This window comes from Balaenoptera musculus, chromosome 5, assembly GCF_009873245.2.
Source record: "Balaenoptera musculus isolate JJ_BM4_2016_0621 chromosome 5, mBalMus1.pri.v3, whole genome shotgun sequence".
Classification (NCBI taxonomy): domain Eukaryota; kingdom Metazoa; phylum Chordata; class Mammalia; order Artiodactyla; family Balaenopteridae; genus Balaenoptera; species Balaenoptera musculus.
Window position 1 is genome coordinate 9619735 of NC_045789.1, and position 18641 is coordinate 9638375.

Genomic DNA, 18641 nt, shown 5'->3' on the forward strand with positions numbered 1-18641 from the left:
ATCATACAATCGTTTGAGGTATATTTGTCTTTTTTCCTAGGAATGAACATTTAAATATATACTTATATACATATATTCATGCATAAATGCATGCATTGTATATACTGCTTCATAACCTACTTTATTTAAAAAATCTATTTATTTATTTATTTTTGGCTGCGTTGGGTCTTCGTTGCTGCGTGCGGGTTTCTCTAGTTGCGGCGAGCAGGGGCTACTCTTTTTTTTTTTTTTTTAAAGAAATTCACGTTCTTTTATTTATTTATTTATGACTGTGTTGGGTCTTCGTTTCTGTGCGAGGGCTTTCTCTAGTTGTGGCAAGTGGGGACCACTCTTCATCGCGGTGCGCGGGCCTCTCACCATCGCGGCCTCTCTTGTTGCGGAGCACAGGCTCCAGACGCGCAGGCTCAGTAATTGTGGCTCACGGGCCCAGTTGCTCCGTGGCATGTGGGATCTTCCCAGACCAGGGCTCGAACCCATGTCCCCTGCATTGGCAGGCAGATTCTCAACCACTGCGCCACCAGGGAAGCCCAGGGGCTACTCTTCGTTGCGGTGCGTGGGCTTCTCATTGTGGTGGCTTCTCTTGTTGTGGAGCACGGGCTCTAGGCGCGTGGGCTTCAGTAGCCGTGGAATGTGGGCTCAGTAGTTGTGGCTCGCGGGCTCTAGAGCGCAGGCTCAGTAGTTGTGGCGCATGGGCTTAGTTGCTCCACGGCATGTGGCATCTTCCTGGACCAAGGCTCGAACCTGTGTCCCCTGCACTGGCAGGCAGATTCTTAACCATTGCGCCACCAGGGAAGCCCCATAACCTACTTTTAATATTGAGGGAGAGTATCGTGGAATCCAAGCTCCACCACTTATGTGTGACCTTGGGCAGCTGTTTAATCTCCTGTGCCTCATTCTCCTCATGTTTAGAATAAGAATATTAAAAATAATAACTACCTTATGGATTACTGGAGGATTAAAATTGATAATATATGCAAAGCACTTAAAATACACTTTGCTAAACATTTTTCACTTTATTACATAGTCTTCAGAACCATAACTTTTATTCGATGCATAATATTTTATTGAATTGACATACAAATGTTACTTATCTGGTCTCCTACTTTTGAACATTTAAATTGCTTCTAATTTTCCATGATTATAGATACTCACGTGGTGAGCAAATTAATACTTACAGTCTTTTCCATATTTACAATGATGTCTCTAGAGCAGGGTGGCAGAGGTAGGATTATTAGATACACTGCGTGACTGAGTTACAGCTTTTGATTCAAACTGTTAAATTGTGCCCTAGAAAGAATGTTTTTAGAGACAGAGACATTTTCTAGGCTGACAGAAATAAGCCAGTGGAGAGGAAGCAATGAAAAGTGTCTGTATGAGTGAGTGAGTGAGTTTGTGTATGTGTTTGTGCACGTACATGGGGTGGGGAGATGGATGTAGAAAACAGAATTTCCCAGGATACTTAACCTTAGAGTTAACCTTAGAATTTAGAAAAACCACTTTACCATTTGAGCAGGTGAGAAAATAAAATGGGTGGAGATCTAGAGAAATTTTGAAGCAGGAGTGAGGGAAGCTGCTGAAACACAAGCTGGCTCTCTTAGCTCTTCAAAATAAACCAGGGGGCAAGGTTTCCTTCTGAGCAAGGCTGAAGAGCACAGGTGTGAGCTAGTAGTGCCAGGAGAGAGGAAAAGGTTTCCCAACCTTTGCAATGGCAATAATTAGAGATAAGGCAGAGCACTCGAATGCCACTCACTAATTTCTGAGCTCTGAATTATCTGTAGTCTCTTAGCCTCTGCTGGTCTTGGCAGCCCCGAGAGGAAAAAGGATAAGGGAAAGTACGCAGACAGTTCCCACTTTAGAGATTCCAAATTTGCAAGATGCTTTTTTAGGTCACTTTGGCTGTGTTGTGGGCTGGTGAGATCACTGTGACATTATCACTCAAACTCTCCAGTCACTCTCTTCTCATTTTCTCTGGAAGATGGTTTGCTCCCATCCCTCCATCAAAACTGCTCTTACTGAGTGATCTCCAGCTTGGTAATTCCAGTGGCTAAGCGCTCAGTCTTCTACTCGGCCAACCATCTGACCTTCTCTTTCCAACTCGAGATACGTGGTTCACTTGGCATCCAGGACACCAAACACACTTCATTTGTTTCTGCTTCGCTGGGGTCTCCTTCTTGAGTCTCCGCTACTGGGACCTTGTCATCTCCCCATCCTTTACGCGATCGTATGCCTCAGGGCTCACGGTTCCTGAGGCCACTTCCTTTTTCTGTCCATCCTCGCTCCCTCGGTTATCTCATCCAGAACACTGACTTCAAATAGCCTCTATCTGCTGCTGACTCCCATAATGCATCTCCAGCCAGGATACCCTCCCTAAACTCGCAGAAATCCAGCTGCTTTCCTGCTGTCTCCTCTTAGATATTTGACGGGCAGCTCAATCTTAACATGTCCAACACTGAACCATGACATTATCACCCAAACTTCTGTCTTCTCCATCTCGGTAAACTGGCCACACAAATCTTCTAGTTGCCAAAAAGCCCGGAGTCATCTTTGACTCCTCTGTTACTTTCACACCCCACAGTCACGTAATGTCAGGAAATCCTGGCAATTCTATGTTCAAAAATATATCCAGAATCCACCTATTACCTCATGACTACTGCAATACACCACTCCAGGAGGACCCATGCACATGTTAGTCAATATGAACAACGCCCCCTAGGCTATCGCACTGTGCAGCCTGCAAGGCAATACGTGCTGGCTCTGGTATCACCTTAGTTCACACCATCATCAGCGCAAACCTAGATTATGGCAAGAGTTTCCTAACGGGTTTTCCTGCTTCTTGCCCTTGCATGCTTACTGTCTATTTTCAACACAGCAGTCAAACCAAATTTCAGTAAGTCACATCACTGTTCTACCTGGAACCCTCACATGGATTCTCATCTCACCTGGAGTAAAGGCAGAGTCCTTAACAACAATCTAGGAGGCCCTCCTTAATCTGTTCTCTCCCCCCTCCAACGACCTCTTTCACTTTCCTCATTCTCTTCTAACCGGAACAGTATCTCTGTGGTTTCTTGAACATTCCCGATGAGTGACTGTCTCGGGGTCTCTGCAACCTGCTGTGATAGCATATGGCTTGTTTCCTTACTTCCTCTAGGTCTTTACACTCAAGTGTCAAATTCTTGGGAGGTCTCCTCTGACCACTCTCCTTAAAATTGTATCCCCCGCCCTCTCACAATTCCTATCCTCATTTCTTGTTTTATTTCTTGCTTAACAGTCATCACTATCTAATATATTTTATGGTTTACTTTTTTTATCTTGATTTTGTCTGTTTCCCCTACTGGAATGTAGGCTCTGTGAGGGCAGTGATTTTTGCTTGTTTGTCTCACAGCTGTATCCCTAGATTCTGAAATATTTCCTGGCACACAGAAGGCATATAATTATGTATGTTTTTCCAGCTATAGAAACAAAAGTCTAGTCGGTGTATAAAGAACTTGAAGTGGGAGAAGGTTTTGGAGGAGAGTGGGGTAAAGTAAAAATAGAAGGTTAAAAGTAAGTGGGAAGTTAAGATGCACAACTGCACTTTGGACTAGTCTAAATACTAGTCAGTGCTATGTTCCCTGGCTCCTTGCTTTGTGGTGACCTGTGAAGATGAGATTTAAAATGAATGGACTATGAGAGTCAGAAAAGATCTTTGAGAATACCCTCACTTCACAGATGAGGAAGTTTTGCTTCTGTCTCAGTTGTGTTGGCGGGGTTTTAAATTATTCATTGCAACAAAGACACGGTCCACCTAGCTCACTTATGTTAACATGTGACCTGCATAATCCTGGAATGCAGAAACTGGCAGCTAAGGTGGAGACAAACCCTTTCACAGAAAAAAGACCACAATGGAATTAGGCTCTCTCCTCCAAATGTTTTTAAACAAAGACGATGTCCATAGTTTTAGCAATCACACACATATTCTAAGGAATAAATGTACTTTCCCACTTTTATCAGCTATTACCACCTAGCTAATTAAGATACTATTCCTGGTGGAAAAAAAATATTGATGAGTTAAGTTCATTTTAAAAGGGATTCAGAGAAGTACATTCTTCTCTGAGAAGCCAAGTGTCAGACTTTTAGTCACTGTAATTCTCTTCGGCAGATAAACAAATCATGGGCCAAATAAAGAGCTAATGGAGTTAGTATCATTTAGTTTATTAAAAATGTTACTTTTCCCCCAAATAAGAATTAAGTTAGTGTTAAAAACCATTTAATGTGCAAGGGTTCCAAAGCTTACATTCTGTAATGGGGGAGAACTGTGTCAGACACGGGTCTGAGGTGGATGATTGCCTCTTTCTAGCTGATCAATTTATTTCTAGAAACAGGGTACCAAGACATTTGGAAGAAAATGGAATAAACATGTTTTCCCCAGATTTGTATTTATGCATATTTTATTTAGGGAATAAAACTGGGAATCTTCTCTGAGCATATGCAGAAATTGACAATGGGAAAATGAGTGGCCCATAAGTTTTGCTAAATTTACAGAAAACCCAGCATGGAGGTAAAAACTGCTCAGAGATAAAGCAGAACAGAGGCTTTACACATTGTAATAATGGATATTACCTATTACCTAGTTTTATTAGGGACGCTAGTTCATGTTATATTATAAAATTCATCTTCAGGTTTTTTTTTTCCTTTTGCTTTTTGGTTAAATTTCTTCAAACTACAGGGAATTAGAAGACAGACTTTTGTTCTCACTTTTCAGAGAAACTGAAACATACACAAAAAAGGATGACATATATTTATAGTTAAACTGCGTAAATGTTTAGGTATTGACTAAAACCACCTGCAATAACTTATGTATCAAAATAACGATCCAGAGTTCAGGTCTGAGGTAACCGTGTAGGAGATTAATTTTTTTGTTTCTGAGTAATACAGGAAAAAAAACTATTTATAGTGTACAGCTTTGAAATTAAATTTCTGAACACAAAGACAGCTGACCCTCTTCCTATATGTATTTTTCTTTCACCTCACTTTAAGTTCATTCATTCATTTTTTTTTTTACATATTCATATAGACAAGAACAAATAAAATGGGGGAATATAAGGAAAAATGCTTTGACCATATTTTTCCAAAAATAAAATTTAAAAATGCTCAAAAGAATGAGAGGAAACTCAGACCAATTTCAATAACATGGAAACCGAGGCACGTGTAGCCCCTTGTTCCTTTGGCAAAATGTAATCTACCTTGGACTTGATTCTAATATTTATGAAAAAGAAATACGTGTGTATACTTAGTAGCTCTAAGGTCTTTTTCAGAACTCATGCTCTGTAATTCTGTGAAACTCCACATTGATATTTTTTTACAAAGCAAGCAAAAGAAGTGTGATAGTCCCTAACTGGCCACAAGTAAAAATTTTACGGAAGTATGCACTTACCACAAGACTATCTTGATGTTCACTGAGCTCAGAAAGTTTGCAACTGGATTTCTGACGTTTCGGTTTGCCCCTTTCTCCAATATAACCAGAAGTATTTTCATGTAATTTTTCCGCTTCATGATGAGCATTCAAAATACATTCATCAAGGTTGTTGAACCCAGAAGGAATATTTTCTTTGTTGATAAGTCCCCTTGAATTGAAAAAAGATTTAGCTTAATTTTACTTTTGTAAAAGGTAAAAGGGACATTTAAATGACATTGCCACTGCATCACACAGAAAGTCAGAAGAGGGCTTGGAAATCCCAGGTTGCATCTTTGATCAAAATCTGAGCAGAGTACTGCTCCTGAGACCACTTGGTGCCGAATATATCACATGAAGAGAGAAATCATTCCCAGAGGCAAATTGGCAAGGGCCATGTCTCCACCAATGAACAGCTTTTGCATTTGTACCGAAAGTAATCTGTATTCAAATCAGGAGAATAGTGCAAACTTACAAAGACATTTCCCATAATTCATAGGTTTTATATAAATGCACACACACACACACACAAATCTTATAAAGTAATATAATGTATGAAGAAAAATCTGAAAAGGAAATATGTCTTTTTCTCCAGAATGGAACACTGATTCTCCCAATTGAGAAAGACATTTTAGCACAGTAGAAATGCATTAATACGTAAATCTGACTGCATTAGATAATCTTGGTAGAAATAGTATAATAAAAACTATGGAATACAAAGCATTTTAACTGAAATATGGATTCATTACTTCCCAGTACAAGTTTCTGGATGTAAGCTTATAACGAGAGTTCCTTCGTGACTTAGTTTTAGACATTTTAATTACAGAATTTAATTCATTTAATGCTCTTGAAATAGTTTTCCTTAAGTATTTTAACATTCCCTTTTAAGAGGTTTTCACAAAATGAAATTACTTAGCAAAATGTTTATCCTTTACTACATCACAGAACAAATTAAACCATCAGTGCAGCACCATGGCTTGGTCAGGTACAAATGAATGAGACTTTATACGCTCCCTCATGGTGTGACCTTAAAGGTACCTCCCTGCAGCTAGAGGTTTTCATACTAAGTGAAGTAAGTCAGAAAGAGAAAGACAAATACCGTACGATATCACTTATATGTGGAATCTAAAATATGGCACAAATGAACCTATCTACAAAACAGAAACAGACTCAGAGACATAGAGAACAGATTTGTGGTTGCCAAGGGAGAGGTGGGGAGGTGAGGGATGGAGTGGGAGTTTGGGGTTAGTAGATGCAAACTACCACACACAGAATGGATAAACAACAAGGTCCTACTGTACAGCACTGGGAACTATACTCAATATCTTGATATAAGCCATAATGGAAGAGAATACAAAAAAGAATGTATATATGTGTGTAACTGAGTCACTTTGCTGTACAGCAGAAATTAAGACAGCATTGTAAATCAACTATACTTCAATTTAAGAAAAATATATAAAGGTATCTCCCTAAACACCCAAAGCTGTTATCTTGAAATAAATGAGCTCCAAAGAGTAAAAATAGATGACCATATTTTACCATCAGTTCAATCATATCCCCAAGTCAAAGATAACATTAAATATTTATTCTGCAATTTAAATTCACATCCTGTCTTAGATAGGCTATCATGGAGGCAACATTATGAATTAAATATTATCATAATATTTTCAAAGTCATACTATCTTTGGTGATTTTTAATACTCCATATTTAATTTAGTCTTCTTTTATACAACTTTTAATGTACAAATATGTAGATTTAGTAAAATTATATAAAAGATGTATGTAACGTCTATAAGAACTATCCTAAGTATAAAATAATTGAAGACATGAGGAAAAGTTGAGAAGGACTCACATGCCGGCACATATACAAACACGCTTACATCCCTCCCCTCCCTGCACTGAGGCCAGTGCCTTCTGTGGATGGCTAGATGAGTTTGGTCTCAAATTCACAATCATTTGTTTTACTATTTAAATTTGTCTTCTTCTTTCTCTTCATATTTCCCCTAACTCCCGGGGTATAAATCCAATTGTAATTTTTTAATGGAGGAGTTTTTAGGTTTGAAAGTTGTTATGGACTAAATTGTATTACCCCCAAATTCATATGCTGAAGCCCTACCGCCAACGTGACTGTATTTAGAGACAGGGCCTCTGGGGAGGTAATTAAGGTTACGTGAGGTCATAAAGGTGGGAACATAATTCAAGAGGACTGGTGTCCTTAAAAGAAGAGGCGGAGGGCTTCCCTGGTGGCGCAGTGGTTGAGAATCTGCCTGCCAATGCAGGGGACACGGGTTCGAGCCCTGGTCTGGGAAGATCCCACATGCCACGGAGCAACTGGGCCCGTGAGCCACAATTACTGAGCCTGCGCGTCTGGAGCCTGTGCTCTGCAACAAGAGAGGCCGCGATGGTGAGAGGCCCGCGCACCGCAATGAAGAGTGGTCCCCACTTGCTGCAACTAGAGAAAGCCCTCGCACAGAAACGAAGACTCAACACAGTCATAAATAAATAAATAAATAAAAGAACGTGAAAAAAAAAAAAAAAAAAAAAGAAGAGGCGGAGACACCAGAGAGCCCAGCAGACAGGTCATGTGAGGACACACTCACTGAGCAGGCACCGTCAGCAAGTCAGAGAGGTCTCAACAAAAACCAACCCTTGGGCTTCCCTGGTGGCGCAGTGGTTGAGAGTCTGCCTGCTAATGCAGGGGACACGGGTTCGAGCCCTGGTCCGGGAAGATCCCACATGCCGTGGAGCAACTAAGTCCGTGCGCCACAACTACTGAGCCTGTGCTCTAGAGCCCGCGAGCCACAACTACGGAGCCCACGTGCCACAACTACTGAAGCCCGCGCGCCTAGAACCCGTGCTCCGCAGCAAGAGAAGCCACCGCAATGAGAAGCCCGTGCACCGCACCGAAGAGTAGCCCCCGCTCCCCGCAACCACAGAAAACCTGCGCACGGCCACAAAGACCCAGCACAGCCAAAAATAAACAAACAAATAAATAAATAAATAAGTTAAAAAAAAAAAAAAAACCCAACCCTGTCAGCACCTTGATCTTGGACTTCCAGCCTCTCTGAACTGTGAGAAAATACATTTCTGTTGCTTAAGCCCCCTAGTCTGGGGTACTTTGTTATGGCAGCCTGAGCAGATGAATACAAAAGCTAAAAATTATGTTTAGAAATTAAAAGACCAAGTTTATTTTCTAATCTCTGTGAATAGTGAATGAATAAACTGGAATAAATCCTGTCCAAATAAATATACGAAAATCTGATCGTGCCGTTGTGTTCGGGTGGAAATCCTGTTCTCCTCAAAGGAAACTCTTTGCTCTTGTGTGGGTGAGTGCCTCTCGCTGCAGTGCCCATGTGACCGTGAGAAGCACAGGTGCACGACTCCTTCCCATGACATTGCGACAGGCTCAATCACACCCGAAACACTGTGATTTGACCTGAACTGAGATCTCAGTGGCCTCTCACTTTCACTATCTAGATCTTAGTTTTAGTTTTTCTCTTTTCCGAGTTTCCTCCTCACCCCTACATACACACGTAATGTTCTAGCAATACTGAACTCTTCATTATTCTAAGATAGCACGCTTTTCTGTTTACTTTGCAGTAGGAATTTAATATTTATATAACAAAAGATATGTATCATTTTCTAGTTCACTGTGTTGTGGAAGATGGAAACCACTTTCACCTGTCATGCCTTGCTTTTCTTTTTAAACAAAAGTTTATTACGAAATTTTCAAACAGAGAAAAATAGAGGGATGATCGCCATGAATTTCCTTATATCCATCACCAAGAGTCAACATTCCATGCTCCTGGCAGATGGTTAATTTTTTAATAAGAAGTAAACTGAACCCTTTTACATAATGAATACAACATTCCTTAAACTTTCACATTTTGATTGTAACAAATAATAATATAAGCCTGATAATGTCTCCTTATGAATTTAGACAAATAAGAAGTCATGTGCCCTAAAGTGAAGTATTTATGGTCTTTGTCCTCTACATTGCATATTTTAAAAATCTGCCGTGATGATATTACTGCAGACTTTATTGACTCTTTAGTCTCACCTTGAAATGTGGTGACTGTTGGCTTAAAGGATATTTTTTTAAATGGTTGCAGCTCTAAGTTGTTAAAGGCAAAATAACAGATCACAGATTTTTATTTTTCAAAACATTTTAAAACCACTCCATATGGCTAATAGCTTTGAATATAGTAAAGTCTAGCTTTAATCTTTCCTTATTTATTAAGCAAAATCTGTTGGAAATCTTAGATGACGAGTCAATTATGTATAAGCAAACACTGAGAAAACATACTTACTTTAGGCTATAATAATGATTCTTAACCTTTTCACAACTGACACCATGTTAGTGCATCTCCTGGGGACATACTGAAGAGGACCTTCATGGGGGCAAAAGTAGCAGATCTAGAGCTCTGAGAGATAAGGTCCTTGTTCCTCCAAAGCTGTGGAGAGCTTACAGCAGCCATTCAGTACGGGCTGAGAGTTCAAGAAGAAGGACTATCAAGACACGATAGTGTCAGGTTAGGAGGGGCCTTATGACCAGGAAGTTGAGGCCAACAAGGACCACGTGAAAGGGACTTCTGAACGCCCAGACTACACACTAAGGAGAAGCGTCAGGCGAGACTGTGAGTTACTTCTGCTATAAACAGTTTACACCCCAAGATTCTTTCACTCAATGCACAGCTGTGGTTTGACCACAATGAGTGGCCAGAATGAGCGGTGAAGGAACATCAGAGAAGAAAAAGGAAGGGAAAGGCTAGAGCTTCATGGATACGTCTTTAGATGATTAGTCAGACTCTACCATTCCCCACCTCCTTTTGTTCCCCTGATGTTGATATTGAAAAACAATCAAGCTAACTTATACTAGAAATATCCCCAGATGTGGAAAACTGTATTTAAGTTCTGCAGGAGTGGTTACTCTGTGTTTCATATTTCTCTCCCTGTCTAGCCCCTGTTCACTTTTTTAAAAAAAGTTTTTATTGGAGTATAGCTGCTTTACAATGTTTCTACTGTACAGCAAAGTGAATCAGCTATATGTATACATATATCCCCTCTTTCTTGGTTTTCCTTCCCATTTAGGTCACCACAGAGCACTGAGTACAGGTCCCTGTGCTACACAGTAGGTTCTTATTAGTTATCTATTTTATACATAGTATCAATATTGTATATATGTCAATCCCCATCTCCCAATTCATCCCACCCCCCTCTTCCCCCTTGGTATCCATACATCTGCTCTCTATGTCTGTGTCTCTATTTCTGCTTTGCAAATAAGATCATCTATACCATTTTTTAAGATCCCACATATATGTGCTAGTGTATGATACTTGTTTTTCTCTTTCTGACTTACTTCACTCTGTATGACAGACTCTAGGTTCATCCACCTCACTACAAATAACTCAATTTCGTTTCTTTTTATGGCTGAGAAATATTCCATTGTCTATATGTGCCACATCTTCTTTATCCATTCATCTGTCGATGGACACTTAGGCTGCTTCCATGTCCTGGCTATTGGAAATAGTGCTGCAGTGAACATTGTGGTACATGTCTCTTTTTGAATTCTGGTTTTCTCAGGGTATATGCCCAGTAGTGGGATTGCTGGGTCATATGGTAATTCTATCTTTTAGTGTTTTAAGGAACCTCCATACTGTTCTCCATAGTGGCTGTATTAACTTACATTCCCACCAACAGCGCAAGAAGGTTCCTTTTTCTCCACACCCTCTCCAGCATTTGTTGTTGGTAGATTTTTTGATGATGGCCATTCTGACTGGTGTGAGGTGATACCTCATTGTAGTTTTGATTTGCATTTCTCTAATAATTAGTGATGTCGAGCAGCTTTTCATGTGTCTCTTGGCCATCTGTATGTCTTCTTCGGAGAAATGTCTATTTCGGTCTTCTGCCCATTTTTTTGATTGGGTTGTTTGTTTTTTGTTTTTTTGATATTGAGCTTCATGAGCTGTTTGTATATTTTGGAGATTAATCCTTTGTCAGTTGCTTCGTTTGCAAATATTTTCTCCCATTCTGAGGGTTGTCTTTTCGTGTTGTTTATGGTTTCCTTTGCTGTGCAAAAGCTTTTAAGTTTCATTAGGTCCCATTTGTTTATTTTTGTTTTTATTTCCGTTACTCTAGGAGGTGGATCAAAAAAGATCTTGCTGTGATTTATGTCAAAGAGTGTTCTTCCTATGTTTTCCTCTAATAGTTTTATAGTGTCTTACATTTAGGTCTCGAATCCATTTTGAGTTTATTTTTGTGTATGGTGTTAGGGAGTGTTCTAATTTCATTCTTTTCCATGTAGCTGTCCAGTTTTCCCAGCACCACTTATTGAAGAGACTGTCTTTTCTCCACTGTATAGTCTTGCCTCCTTTGCCATAGATTAGGTGACCATAGGTGCGTGGGTTTATCTGTGTAGGCCCTGTTCACTTTTGCCCTTACCCTGCCGTGCTCCTCCCCGGCCCGCCCCAGGTGCCCACCGCCACCAGGACCACTGTCCAGCTTTGTTCTACCACGCTCACTACCGCTTCCAGCCTCTGCTTGCTATGCCTCTGTCCAAACAACGAGGGTGGAAAGCACGACGTGACACACTAAGGATCTTAAAAATGCAGTGTTGCTACATCCTGTGTGGCAAAAAATGAGGCAGAGGCTAAGAACAGTGTTAGGTGAATAATTGGTACTTGCTGTATTAACACAATATAGGCGACACAGACTAATTATATACCTAAACACTTTCTATAAAGCTTAGTCAGTAGCTAATTTTAAATGTAAATATGTGCCGTATTATAATTTTCCTATTTTCTAAAGGAAATATTACAGCACCCCCTCCTATCCACCAGCTCTAAGACAAATATTTTTTAAAACGTGCTGCTTATACCACTTGAAAAGTCAGTGGGTTATATTACTGATACTTTTTAATTTCTAAAATTACATTTGTTAATATAGCTCTTAAACATCTTTATAATGTGCAGCATGGAATTTATTTATACTATTTATCTTTTGTATTTTCTTTAAGCAAAGAGAAGTTGCTTTTTTTCCATCAACATTTTGATGTAGATTATGAGTCCAGGTGAAAAGGAACGAGGCAAACTAGGGCTTGGTTTAGTCTTTAACATTTAATAAGAATTTCAAAATAATAACTTTATAGAGACTAAATGCTACAGTAGATAAAACTTTCAGGAAAAATATGGGACTATCTATTATATATAAATTTATTTTCCTTGACAATTTAAATCATGATTATTCAATAAGATGAATGGTAATTATTCATTTGTATTTTATCAAATCTTTTAATGGAGAATAAAATTTGTTGTAATACTCTTCTTGAAATTCATACTGAGAGAATGCCTTAAAATTAGTCATTATAATAATAAAGAACTCAAGCATTTCCTCTTTTGTTAGACTTAAGCTCAACCTCTCTTGTAGTAAAACATCATCAACTGTCAGAGCATGACAGTAATATTCTGGTATTTAATCAGGTCAAAATAGTAGGGAAATCTGCTGGCTCATAAGCAGTCTGATAGCCAACTGAATGTTGTCTAACAAGGAAAAAACCACCTCTGGACAGGCATGTGGCAATTTTCTCCTCCAGTGGTTCAGGATCCCTCTAAATATTGACAAGATATTCCTGAGGAAGCCATGAAATGTATTAAATCAGAGGTGACTTCCCATAACATACAAAACATCTAGATGAAAAGGAAATACTTATTCAACCACTTATGAATTTCCAAATGCTAGCCAAGTTTAGAAGGGTCAAAATGAAAACTTAAAATTTTAACCTGAGTCCTGAAACGAGAGTGTCTATAACACAGTCACTAATTCGGGTGTATATTTTTAAAAGAAGATGAGCAAATGCAAACAAGAAGTACCAATGCCAACTCACACGTCGCTGCCATGTCGAACTTCATCCTGCTCCTCAGACTGGCGTCGCCGCTGTTTGGTGGATGTGGAGAAAGATGCTGGTGATGTTCCAGATTCTGAGTCCTCTGAACTCTGGCCTCCAGAGCTATTAACATCCAAAAGATGTTGTTCTACAGCTGACCGGATGGTTCTTTCTAAGAGCCTGGTAAAAAAGAATGCAGAGTCAATCAAGCAATGAAACTTATCAATAACTGCGTTTAAAAATATGTCCCCGTACACAGAAAACACACTGGTGGTGGCCAAGGGGGAAGAGGCTGGGGGAGGGATGGAGTGGGAGGCTGGGGTCAGCAGATGTAAGCTTTTATATATAGAATGGAGAAACAACAAGGTCCTACTGTAGAGCACAGGGAACTGTATTGAGTATCCTATGATAAACCATAATGGAAAAGAATACGAAAAAACTGTATTCAGTATCCTATGATAAACCATAATGGAAAAGAATATGAAAAAAGAATGTATGTGTATATATATATGTATAACAGAATCACTTTGCTGTACAGCAGAAATTAATACAACATTGTAAATCAACTATACTTCAATTAAAAAAAGTCCCCGTAATATTGGAAATATCAGCATTTTCCATGCAACATCTACTACAGCTTCATGAGCAAAGACAGTATGAGGCATTAATCCCCAAATATTTGCGCTGTGTATTAAAAACAAAGCTACACAGAACAAATTCCACCAATGTGATAATTGTGTTTTCCATCTTTGTGAGCCCAGGATTACTGAAACACTCACAGCAGGTCTAGCAACAATTATAGGAGGCATTCAGGAAATAAAGATCATTTAATATAAGGCAGAATGAGGAAAGATTTTTTTCCTCATAGAATAATAATGGACCTATTCTTACAAAGGTGAGTTTCTTCCAGATTTATACCAGTTCTGCAGAGGAAGATGGTATGATTTACAAAGCAAATTGGCACAAATGATTTTATGATGCCTAGTATCTCTTTGGAATCCCTTTAAGATAAAATTATATAGGCAATAATGCTATTAAAAAAGAACACCTTACCAGAGCAATTACTCCTCATAACAGAATGGTAAAATCTTTCTGAACCTCTATTCAATTAAGTTGTAATATATATGATTGAAGCTGTATTCATGCAAACACCCCAATGTATATTACTGGAGATGGAAGGATAGATTTACTTTGTTCAACCTGAAGAAAACAGGTAAGCTCAGGGGCTAAAAAGAGTGCATGACAAGACAGATGAGGTATCATTTTTAAAGCTATATAATCTTTCAATGTGTCTAAACCCATTTTTATCACTTCATTATTTAATTCTGAATAAGCAGGCATGAAAAATTTTAAACTGACACTCCTCAAAGCATGTTTTCCTTCACTTGAAAAAAGGATCACATCCAAACTCATCAAATTGTATACATTAAGTTTGTGTATAGTTTTTTGTATATACACCTCAAAAAAGCTGTTAAAATTTTTAAAAACCACATACATTTTAAAAAAATGGTCAGATTGAGAAGCACATTCAGTTAAATAAAATGAGTTTTGAAAATTTAAGAACTTTAGATTTTCCTAATGTAGTTTTATAATAGAGACTCGTAGCAATTTCATTAAAACTATTTTACATCAATGAGCAAGTACGGAATGACTAGGCATTAGAACTTTAGTATCTAGAACTCTACATCCCAACGATCTGAGATTACCTAATAGTGGTACATAGGAAAGTGAATAAATTAATACATACATGCATACCAAAGCCACACCTTTTCCAAACGTTACACAAGACATATAAGAAGTAAAGGTCATTAGGAAACAGACAAGAACACATCTGTCTTGGTATAATTCTGGAATCTCTTTAAAATTCACAAAGATAAAAGCCGTCAAACCTGCCCTCTGAGTGCTTCCTCACATAACAAGGAAGGGACAAAAAAAAATCCCAACTCATCCTATTAGAGCCGAATTCATACCAATTAGTGTTCCTTCTAATTCTTTTCTCTTCTTCCTTATCACACATCTTCCCCTCCTCCTCCACCTGATCCCTGCTCATGGAAGATGCTCCAGAAGGCCCACCCAGGTCCCAGCAATGTCATAGGGGTAAAAGCACAATGACCAGGCAGGGGTAGACAGCTGAAGTTTAGATTTTAGTCTAAGTGCGGTTGGTCGTCTTAGGAGGAAAAAGACATGTGATGGACATAATTCACAGAGCACTGCCCCTGCCCTGTGGAAAAAGAACTTGCTGCCATCACTCATTTGCCTCCTTTTCTGTGTCCTATCAGACTGTAAAGGCCCCAAAGGCAGAGCACGAGGCTTATTTGACATTAGACACCTAACACTACGCTTGGCATACAGCAGGCACTCCATAAATGGAGGCTGATTCAAACGAACAAAGGAAGAAGTAAAATACACGGTTCGAATTTCCACCGTTAATGGCAAGACACCTCCCAAAGCACACAGACTGCTTTGCACGTATTAACTGACCGACACGATTTTGACTAAAATCAACAGAAAATCTCATATGTTCACACGGCTGAGGGGTCTTCAGTCACACACCCACACAGAAGCTCAAATAGGAACGCTTCTTATTTAGTCTTCTCCTCTGGGTGGTTTTAAAAATCATCATTGGTTGCTTATTATATTAATCTTCCAATGCTATACACCATTAGAAAAGCTTTTTTTACTGTTTAATACGTGAGAGGAGGGGAAAAAAGCCCAAAATCCGGATCACTTACTCTCCCGTCGCCGACACGTTGCTGACTTGGGATACGTGGGCACTGCAGAAAAGAAGCAAAAGAAAGGAAGCCAGGTTAGACAGAGGACCAGAGACCGTGAATCCAACATGTGAGGGCATCCCGGGCTCAAAGTATTAGCCAGGCCCTGAATGACCCTCACATGACATTTAATTATCCACTGACGGATGCTGATTTTCACCTGTCTCTAGATTAGAGATGGCCCTGGGTGCATATTCCCAAACAGCTTTTTTTCTCCATGTTAAGATGTCCATGACAGATAGTTTCAAAGGTGACCCCTGAAAACAAGTGACCCCTGAAAACCATCTCTGCCTCTCAGACTACTGCCATGGCCCTAGTCTGGGGTCTCTGAATTTTCCCAAAATGTTAATACGATTGCTGCTGACTGCTTTCCTGCTACCAACTCCCCCATCCCTGCTCTCTGCAACCCAAGTCTGTTCCCTCCTGCCCCACTCCCTCCAGACCTGCAGACAGAAGCATCTTCCTAAAACTGCTCTGAACATGAAGCAGGGGCCATAGGGGACAGAGAACAAGGAACAAACACTGTTTTCTACACGACTCTAACTGAGCCACATTTTCTGCCTACGTTCCTCAAGCTGGAAAATACCTCAAGTTCTATAATGTTTCATCTTAACACTTAATTTATAGCCCTTTTATTGAGCATTTATAAACTTCCTCTAACCTTCCCATTTTCTCCAAAGCCTGAATTCCTTCGAAAGTATTGAAAACTAGTCAGTAAAAAAAAAAGTAGTCCATATAAAACAGAATGGTGAAATGAGAGAACACTACCTGATTAGCACGCTTCAGAACTTCACCCTTTTGTCCCCATTCTACTTTCATATAAGCACAGTGTGGGTCGAGGCTGGCATCTGTTTTAACCATATCAGTGTGAGTACTTTCTTACATTCTGCCCTGTAGTGCTTAATTGGCTTCTAAATCAAGATTCAAAAGTATCTATGTTGAAAATGAGATTAAAAAAAAAACCTTCAGTGCATGTCAAACTACAGTTTTGCCTAATAGATCTAACAGTTCTCCCATTTTTACTTTCTTCTTTGTAGAAGACACCTGAAGAAAATAAAAGCTGTTAATGACCAATACTGATGGTTGCCTTTCAATCACTCCAAGAATCCTCACTTATATGACAGAATTTTCAGCATGTGAATGTGTTGCTTTGGAATCATCTGTCGAGTTTTTCTTCCATGTACATGTATATGTATATCTCATCCCTTTCCATTTAGAACCTAAGTGCTTCAAGGGATTGTATAATATTTCTCATCTTCTTTCATGACAATACCTACGAACACCACCAGCACCATACCCAGCACCGTACTCATTATCCCAGAGGTGATTAACAGACACTCACTCTACCCCAGAGAATTCCTTTAGCTAAAGCTGCAGCTCTTTGTCATGGTCACAAACCACTGCCAAGTCCCAGAAAAACTGCATAAAAGAGTGCTATTGTTCACAAGGGAAACGTATGAGAAGAATCTTCATTAATAAATGAATGAACAAATAAATAAACCCGCATGCTTACTGAGTGCTCACTATGTTTCAGACATTGTGCTTAGTATTGTTTACATAGCTTTTCTCATTTACTGTTTACAATAACCCCATGAAGTAGGTACAATTGTTTTCTTTTCCTTATTTTCAAATGAAGAGGTTAGAGGGGTTAAGTCACTCACAGTCATAGAGCCAAGAAGTAGATGAGCTGAGATTTGAACCAAGAAAGTTTTAGCTTAGAGTCTAAGCTCCTAATCACTACACTCGGCTTTCTGAATCCGTCACTCACTAGAAGAAACACTCTCTAGAGTCATCTTCCTATATGGAGGCCTGGACTTAGGTATTTAACTTTGCTTTTAATTACAACCATTTCTGCCTCACAATACCTGCTATTCATAGAGGTTCCCAGGTTACATAACCAACAATAAATCCTTTGCTGTTCTCTGTCCTGAGCTGGAACAGGCAGTCCCTGCTTTTGATGCTTGTGGCTCACCCTCTGTAAATTCAACACTGTATAATTAACTCCTGTACTCCACTTCTCATGCAGTTACACAACCTTGGTTTTGGGAGCAGGGGCCAATTTGAATAATGACTCCGGGAGAACATACAGGCGGGAAAAGAACGCAGACCTGCTAGATACTAAAAACATGCCAAAGACATACAAATATAATCAGCCAGTCAGCCATGCCATCTCAGAATGAAGAGATGTACTTCCTCTCCTCCCTTCCATACACTTTTGACCTGAACTTCTTTTTGCTTATTAAAGCACACACCGATATTTTTATGTTCATTTTGGGGTGGGGTGGGGGGGGGTGGGTAAGGAGGAGAAGATGAAAAGAGGTGAGGAAGAAAGAGACACGAAAATGACAACAAATGGGACCAGGTTCTGAGATTCCTAGCTCTCTGAGTAAGTGCTTCTCACACTCTAATGTGCATCAGAATCACCCAGGATCTTGTTCACACACAGATTCTGATACAGTAGGTCTAGGTCTAGGAAAGGGGAAGCTGAGACTTTGTATTTCTAACACATTCCCCAGTGATTCTGATGCTGTTGATTTGTGGAAGACATTGATTAGCA

General features: G+C 39.5%; 1 protein-coding gene across 10 annotated transcripts in view; it reads right to left on the reverse strand.

Annotated features, from left to right (window-relative positions):
- The window catches only part of FAM13A (family with sequence similarity 13 member A), a 343034-nt gene that overhangs the window by 51657 nt on the left and 272736 nt on the right, over positions 1 to 18641 (reverse strand). For all 10 annotated transcript variants that reach the window (XM_036852674.1, XM_036852673.1, XM_036852671.1 and 7 more), the window contains 3 exons: positions 16046 to 16087; positions 13314 to 13493; positions 5414 to 5603 (listed from right to left, as the gene is read on the reverse strand). In XM_036852674.1, coding sequence (XP_036708569.1) covers positions 5414 to 5603; positions 13314 to 13493; positions 16046 to 16087 — 412 coding nt within the window. The remainder of the gene's footprint in view (positions 1 to 5413; positions 5604 to 13313; positions 13494 to 16045; positions 16088 to 18641) is intronic.